The sequence below is a fragment of the Fukomys damarensis genome, unplaced genomic scaffold (genome assembly GCF_012274545.1).
Source record: "Fukomys damarensis isolate Sample0158 unplaced genomic scaffold, DMR_v1.0_HiC HiC_scaffold_31, whole genome shotgun sequence".
Lineage (NCBI taxonomy): Eukaryota > Metazoa > Chordata > Mammalia > Rodentia > Bathyergidae > Fukomys > Fukomys damarensis.
In genome coordinates this window covers 16,861,176-16,869,056 of record NW_022900943.1, presented here as the reverse complement: position 1 = coordinate 16,869,056, position 7,881 = coordinate 16,861,176, and the positions used below count along the sequence as shown (strand labels likewise).

At 37.6% G+C, this 7,881-nt stretch overlaps 1 protein-coding gene across 2 annotated transcripts in view; it reads right to left on the bottom strand.

The window, feature by feature from the left end:
• The window catches only part of Pgm5 (phosphoglucomutase 5), a 174,610-nt gene that overhangs the window by 164,670 nt on the left and 2,059 nt on the right, over positions 1 to 7,881 (bottom strand). The window contains exon 1 of one of the 2 annotated variants that reach the window (XM_010605865.3): positions 7,841 to 7,875. The exons of the other annotated variant lie outside the window; for it this stretch is intronic. Coding sequence (XP_010604167.1) covers positions 7,841 to 7,858 — 18 coding nt within the window. The 5' untranslated portion in view covers positions 7,859 to 7,875. Of the gene's footprint in view, positions 1 to 7,840; positions 7,876 to 7,881 lie in introns of those variants that run through there. 2 annotated transcript variants of the gene reach the window in all.

Sequence of the window (7,881 nt, the reverse complement as noted above, 5' to 3'; positions counted from 1 at the left end):
CATTTTTTTTTTTTTTTTTTTTTTTTTTTTTTTTTTTTTTTGTACTAGGAATCAAACTCAGGACCTTGCACTTGAGAAGCAGGCAGCAGCACCACTAAGCTAAATCCCTGGCCCTAAGGGCTGAGGATGTAACTCAATGCAAAGGCCCTAAGTTCAATACCTAGTAATACAAAAAAAAAAAAGTGACAGGCTGTTTTTATTTATATTTATCTGGTTATTAATGAGGTTAATAATCTTTCCATGTATTTTCTAACAATGTTTACATTGAATTGTTTGTACTTTCTTATTCATTTGGGAAAATGTTTTATATATTAACCATTTATTTTAAAACCCTTCTCCCAGTATTTTGTGAAGTCTTTTGTCTAACACAGAAAGAAAGGAAAAAAAAAAAACTCTAGTCCTCTGGTTTCAGAGTTTTTCTCTTTTAGAGATCCTTAAATGTAAAGCTGGATGTTCCTAGCTGAAAACTAGAACTCTTATTAGAAGAGAACAATAGATAGGAAATTAGACATTATATTTGCACAAAATGCTTCTTAGTACATGCTTGAAAAGGAATGTATAAAATCAGAAATTTTCATAACTTCGGGCCAAGAAAAAGAATTTTGGGAGTTAAATGTTCCTGAAAATATTATCTTCATATAAATACAGAAATGATCCCAAAAGTTGATGTCACCAAAAATGTCAGTGATGAGAGATATTTAACGAATCAGCGAATGTGGATATTCATTTCAACAAGTCTTGGATATACTGTATTCTATATGCCTTCTTTTTGATAACAAAATCAAATCTGATAAAAGAGCCTAAAAATTCCTTCTTTAGCTGTACAAGTATAAGCAGTAAAAATACATTGGCCATATGTTGAATGTATTCAAATTTGCTCTCAAGATGACGCATGCCATTGACTTCTCTACCTTCAATTTTAAATTCCCTGGGCAAATTAAATCTGTATTTCCCTACCTCTTATTCTAAAACAATCTTGTTAAAATTCTATTACAGTGCTTGTTCATGTTACTGTTGTCTAAGAGAAGAGAGGGCTGAATCCAAAAATGAGAGCTAAGATTGATTAATTCAGTACATATGCTTGAGCTTCTCCAAAGTAGGTTCCAACTTCTAGTCCTCAAGTCCACACAGAAACTAGCAAACCTCTAGCATTCATAAAGAGCAGCAGAGCAGATGTTTTACAAAAAATTCCTAGGGCAAGTTTCACACATAATGTTGCTGATGTGTGTCTGTCTTTTCAATAAACATCGCTATATTTTATCACAAGATTTAATAAAGCAGCTTAGTTAAAAATGCCATCTGGGTCTCTGGACACATTAAACAAAGCTTAAAATAACTATCCTAGCAACTGGGAGGGCCCAGCTGTTCTCCAAACCTCTCCCACTCTTTTGACCACTCCATAAAAAAGTGAATGAAGACTAGCAGCTAAAAGTATCAAAAGTGCACTGACTCACACAGGAAGATAAATGGAGCTGAGGGGCTCCCTAAAGTCTGCTGTGGCTCAATGGTAGATTTCTTAGCTCCAAAGTCAGGGAGTAAAAACTCAGAAAGAGAAGCAAGGTAAAGTTATGAAAGGCTCTTCAGGCTTTTCTAATACATCAGGAACCATCCTCCCTAAAGTCTGTAATACAATAGATCATTCCTTTTACCTCCTCTGTAGTGGCCCCAAGATGAAGATACCTGTACAGAGAAATCGTCATCCTGTTCTTTTCCCCTTTCTATGCACAGGGTCTTAAGCCACTCAACTCCAGATTTCCAGATCTCCCAACTTCCCACCCACCTTCACATTCTACTTTGCTCCACTTTGGAATCCATGTTCCTTGTCTTTGAGGCTACACCAAGATTAGTCCCACAGATAATTCTACTAATACTGTCAAACCAATAATATTCTCATTCTTTGTAGCAACCAGCTTTTCTTGGCCAAAGTGGAATAAAAACAACCTGTGCAGGGGCGGGGATTTAGCTCAATGGTTCTGCTACCTGCTTCGCAAGTATAAGGTCCTCAGTTTAATCCCCAGTACCCGCCCCCAAAAAAAACTTGTGCAAGCATCTGTCTGAATGATACTCTCAAGTCCCCAGCTGACCCAGCCTTCCACATACCCCTGCATTTCAGCTTGCCCCTCTAAAAGATTTCACTGGCATCAAGAAGTTCTTTAAATTTGTAAACTGCACTACACACTCTGATCGTCACTGCTGATTAACATGTGGCCAGAACAATGCACAGCTCTTCAACAAATGGATTTTCTCTTGGCTAAAACTTGCAGCCGAGCAATAAGCTGTTGGCCAAGAGGACCACTACAGGCTTTACTTGATCCATATAGTCAAACTACATTTATTTGAAACATATTCAGTTGATTCTAACAATTCTCTTTTACATTTACTAGTGTTATACATATTATTACAAAGTGTGTTCATATGCAGTGCTTCATTTGATTCCTAGGATAATTTAGTGATTCTGCCTTACACAACTTACAGGTGAAGAAACCACTCAAGGGTTTAAAGCACCTGCCCTGCAAATGTGGCAGAGCCAAAAAAAAAGAGGGGGGCAGCCTTCCAGCTGTGGGTATAGGGGTTTTGCTACCATATTTCATTGCCTCTAAGGCTATAACATTAAGGTGTCTGGTTTGGACGTCCCTAAAGTGTACAGTATTTGGTGATCTACCTTCATTTAGCCCATGGTTGTTTTAAGGTATAACAGTCCAACTCCATCTTTTTAAAACAACAGAAGTAAATTTTAAACACTAAATTATAGAGTTGTGCTGTCCAGTACAGTAGCAATTAAACTCTCAGGGCCCTTTAAAGTTCTACTTTATTTAAGTAAAACAAAATCAAAATCCAGCTCTTCAGTCACACTAGCTGTATTTCAAGCATTGAACAGTCACCTGTGGTTACAGCTGAGGGCAGAGCAAAAACTATAGAACATTTCCACCATCAGAGAAAGTATTATTGGACAATAATGTTACAGAAAGTCAACTCCAGAAAGAGAAGACTTTAGAAAAAGTCACAAACATTTGAGGCAGACACAATGCTGCCATCATCCCAATACTGAAGGCAGTTTAGCTAACCAAGAAGAGTCAGAGGAGAAAGCAAGAGATTGCTCTTAGCTGAAGGTAGACTCAATCAGGATGGGGTAAAGACATTTTCTTTAGCCATTATATTGCATTTAGCTCTTAAACTCCTTTAGACCTAAAAAGGGTGTGAAGCAGACAGATATAAAAACAGGATCAAAAAACAACTGGACCTGTGCATGGTGGCACATGCCTGTAATACCAGTCCTCTGGAAGGCTGAGGCAGGAGAGCCCAAGTGTGAACCCTGTCTGGGCAATTTAGCAAGACCTTCTCTCAAAGTTTAAAAAAAATTCTTTAAGGGCTGAAGTTGTTAGCTCAGTATGAAGGCACTCAATCCAATTCCTAGTACTGCAAAAAATACATAGAAATATTTTTTTAAATTGGTTACAAACTAAGCTTGTTCATAATTCATTGAAATGATACAATCTGCTGCTTTTCATACATTCGTAGTTACTTTTATTTCACTCTGTATAATATATTTTTCCAGAGGAGGGGACATTGTACAGGATAACTGACATGGTTCTTCATCAAATCCATTGATATATTTATCTATATATACATACACATACTGTAAGATATATACCTTTGAAGCTGAATTAAAGTAATTCTGGGAATTTTTTAGATAAATTCACATAACACAAGAACTACAAAAGACAAGTACAAAGTATCTTACTCACTAATCCAGTGACACACTGAAAATGAGCACATAAAAATCCAAACATCCATAGTGATATTCAATAAAGGAAAGTGAAACAAAACAAAACTTGCTTGTCATAAAATTCATTTGTGGGAGTAGCTACTTCACCACATTCTTACTCCAAAAATTGGCAATTAAAAAGAGACAAAGAGGATGAGAGACAGAAAAATAATCTGGTTTTCCAGGAAGAATTATGTAGGATAACCAAACAGTCCTGTTGTTATTAAAATATCTAGTGTATTTTTAAAAACACCAGCAGCTAATGGAATTCTACTTTGAAATGCCTAATAAAATAACTCAAGAAATAATCATTAATGAGTGCTAAAACGATTGAGTAAAGATTGGTAAGGAACTGAATGTGCACATGGTGTAAAGTTCACACCACAGGCCGGCTGGAATCAAGTAGAAAATAATAGAGGATCCAGGCAGTAGCTACAATAACACTGCTACAATCTCAGCATCCAATGATTATGTTTCCTAATAAGATGCAACCCAAATACACATTACCATGAAATACTGCTTTTAAGAAAAGTGTTAAACTTTAATCTAATTAAAATTCACATTTGGACTGAATGTTATCCTTCCTCCCCCAATTCACATTACCCCAAAGTGATAGCACTAGGAGGTGAGGTTTTTAGGGGGTAATATAGTTCTGAGGACAGAATCATCACGTTTGGGATTAGGGCCTGATAAAAGAGATTCCAGAGAGCTAGCTAGTCCCTTCTGCTACATGTGGTAACAGCAGGAAGGAACCATTCAGTGAGCCAGTAGGTGAGCTCTCATCAAACAACAAAACTGCTGGCACCTTAACCTTGGACTTCTCAGCCTTTAGAACTGTAAGAAATAAAATTTTTGTTACTTATAAGCTATCTAGTTCTCCATATTTTGTTATAGTGACCTGTAGTGACTAAGTCTTTAGAACTCATTTTCAGTCAACCAAAAGCAACAACAAAAACAGGAGGAAGTAAAAAGTTACATGACACCATAAAAAGCAATCTGCAAATTCTAGAGCAAGGTACATTCTACAGGACAACTGATCTAGTGCTTCAAGAAATCAATGTCAATGAACAAATAAATAAGGAGGTACTTTCTAGATTTAAAAAAAAGTTGAGATAAATAAGTAGTTGTAGTATGTAACTGGTAGAAACTAGTTTGAACAGTCTATAAAACATGTTTCCAAATAATTCAGTATATCTGAATGTGGACTGGATAATAAATGATATGAGGAAACCATTTTTTAATTTGTTTAGGATAACCACACTATAACTATGTAGAGCTGCATACTAAAGAATTTAGGAGTAAATGTTATTTTCTTTAATATGCTTGAAAATTTTTAAGCCAAAATGAATGACACAAATATTGCAGATATTTACAGTCTAGGTTATAGACCAATGGATATCATTAATCTTATCCTTAGACTTCTCTGAAAGTTTGAAATGGGAATTTCACAAAATATAATAAAGAGGTAATAATCACAAATAATAAAGTTTTAAAATCCCAACGTATTTGAAGTATGTCTATTTCAAACTATGAGATAATAAAACATAAGCAATATTATTTCTCATTTAGAAATTTCATACTTCTGTTCTCTAACAATTAAAATTAGGAAAGATCAAGTATCGTTTTCCATATTTCTCTGTAAAAGTAACTTTTTTATTCAAAACCAAGATTATTCAGGTAGAATACTGCCCATTCAGATATTCAAAGAGAATAAACTCTAGTTTTCCATATTTTTTAGTCTGGTTATGAATAATATCCAGTATGAATTCAAAAAGGCCAAAGCGTTTGGAATCAAGTTCATTATTCTTAACAAATCCACTGTACTGTTCAATTTATATGTGCTAATAGTTATAATAAAAAGAGAAAGAGAAAGGCTGATCATGCCCAAGTCTCACTCAGCAGGCCAAGTAAGGAGACAAGTACATTCCCATCAATTTTCAATCATGCAAGACCAACTTTGTTTTTGGTTTTGTTTTATTTTGTTTTGTTTTGTTTTATTGTTGGGTTTTTTGTTTTGGGGGGTTTTTTTTGGTACCAGAGATAGAACCTGGGCCCTTGCGCTTGCAAGGCAGGCAGCAGAATCACTGAGTCAAATCCCTGGCCTTAAGACCAACTTTGCCTATAATTTTCCAGTCCTCCTCGATCACCTTCTGATTATTCACTTGGGCACAAGCCCCCAAGAAGGAGAACAAAATGAGCAAAAGACTGATTAAAGTTGGCAGCTTGAAATTCTGAAATAAGTCCATCATACCCTTCATCCACACTTACCCTGCTTAGAAGTAGCACTTTCCGATTATTTAAAAGGAGGGCTTTTGAGGCAGACGGTGGAACCACTGAGCTAACTCCCCAGCCCTTCTGTGAATTTTAATTATTCTTTCTGAAACTCATCAGAACTACTAGGTTAAAATTCAGTCTGAGTATATACTACTATATATAAACTCCACCTTTAAAGTTAAGAAATGTGTTTATCAGAGAAGTCCCATTGAAGAGGCTAAAGAGACCTTATGGTAAAGTGTGCCAAAAAAATAATAAAGCATAGTAATAACTTGGCCTAAGCAAAACAACAATTGTAGCTTTAAAAATATCCTGACCTACAATAAATATTGGACAGGCTATTTTTCTCTCACTGGCTGGAAAAAAAAAGCCCGAGGGAGGAGTATGCACACTATCACAACCATCCCAAGGTTCTTTATTCTCCATGGTTTTAAAGAAATAGCTTGGTCAGACAAGAGTACAAGACCATTTGGCAACCTCTCTCCAACTCCCTGATTCCAGCCAACTTTCATCAATCCCAGGTGAGGAGCCAGAGACAAATACAAGTCCCAGATCTGTAGCATCATTGCCTGCTTGATTTGAAAATCACAATTGCACCACCCACCACAACATCACTGGTTTTGTTTCTCCCAATTGCTTCTGGTTACTTAAAAAATATGTTTTCCCACTCCTGAAACACTAAGAAGGGAAAATTACAGTAGTCAAACATAAAGCACAGACAATCCTAAAGAAGGAAGAAAGAGGAAGAGGAAAGAGAACATAAAAAGGAGATAAGAAGGGAGGGAGAGAATCCAAACGACAGGGAACTTTAAAGATATTCACGTTAATTTAGACTTCTACAAGAGATCTCCCTCAAAGAAAAGTTCTTACAGTTGGCTCTGGTTGCACTGACAGAGCTGACATTACTTTATAAGGTGTTTCCCACAGATAAATTCAGAGGCCCCTGAAGATCAGTAGTCATCGCTGAGATGCTGTTGGATTGGGGAAGAGGAAATAGGGATTTGGGGGGTATATCCAAAGGGGCTTCCAGGTGTACAGTAGAAAGGAAAGAGGCAGAAGGAGGATCAATCAAGGTCCAAGAATTCTGATTGCAAAAGGGTTGTGAGAAAAAGGAGATAAAATGAAGATTAAAAACTGCAAAGATAAAGAGATATAAATTGTCAAATGCCAAAATCATCTTGGAGAGAAGTTATGAATTTCCTTAAGAAAGTCACTGCAAATGTAATTTCAGACTATTTAAAGATGTGCTTCCTGGGAACTGAGAGCCCAGGCTGTGGATCATAAAATCAATCCATCCCACCCCAATCAAAATGATCTATGAATAACCACTGGGTTGAAGAACCAAAGACCTAAAAGACTTCTGGGGTCCACCCTTGACAACTATGTCACTGTTGAATACAGGGTGTGTGTGTGCGCGTGTGTGTGCGAGCGAGCGCGCATGTACAACACTACGTTAAATTTGACAGTCTAGATTCAGGGGGCTGGAGGATGAGTCAAAATGGACATGGGGGGAAACTATTACGTCCGAAGAAGGCTGAGTCGGTAGGGTGGGGAAGGTGACAACACTAGGACAAAATTTAAAGTTTAGTGCTGCGGTAAAACGGAGAGAACCTCGAAAAGAAAAATTAGCAGGTGAGGGGGCGCAAGCGGAGATGAGGTGACACCGCAGGCTCAGGAAGGCCTCGGCTGGCAGAGCGGGACCCTGGGGACTCCTCGGGGTGACGGGAACTGAGGGAAGCCTTGGCCGGGGTACCCGAGGCTGGGGAGTCGCACGGAGCGGGGGTGGGCCCGGTCACTCACCCCGTTGGCCGCGGCCATCTGCACCACGATCTCGGTGGCCG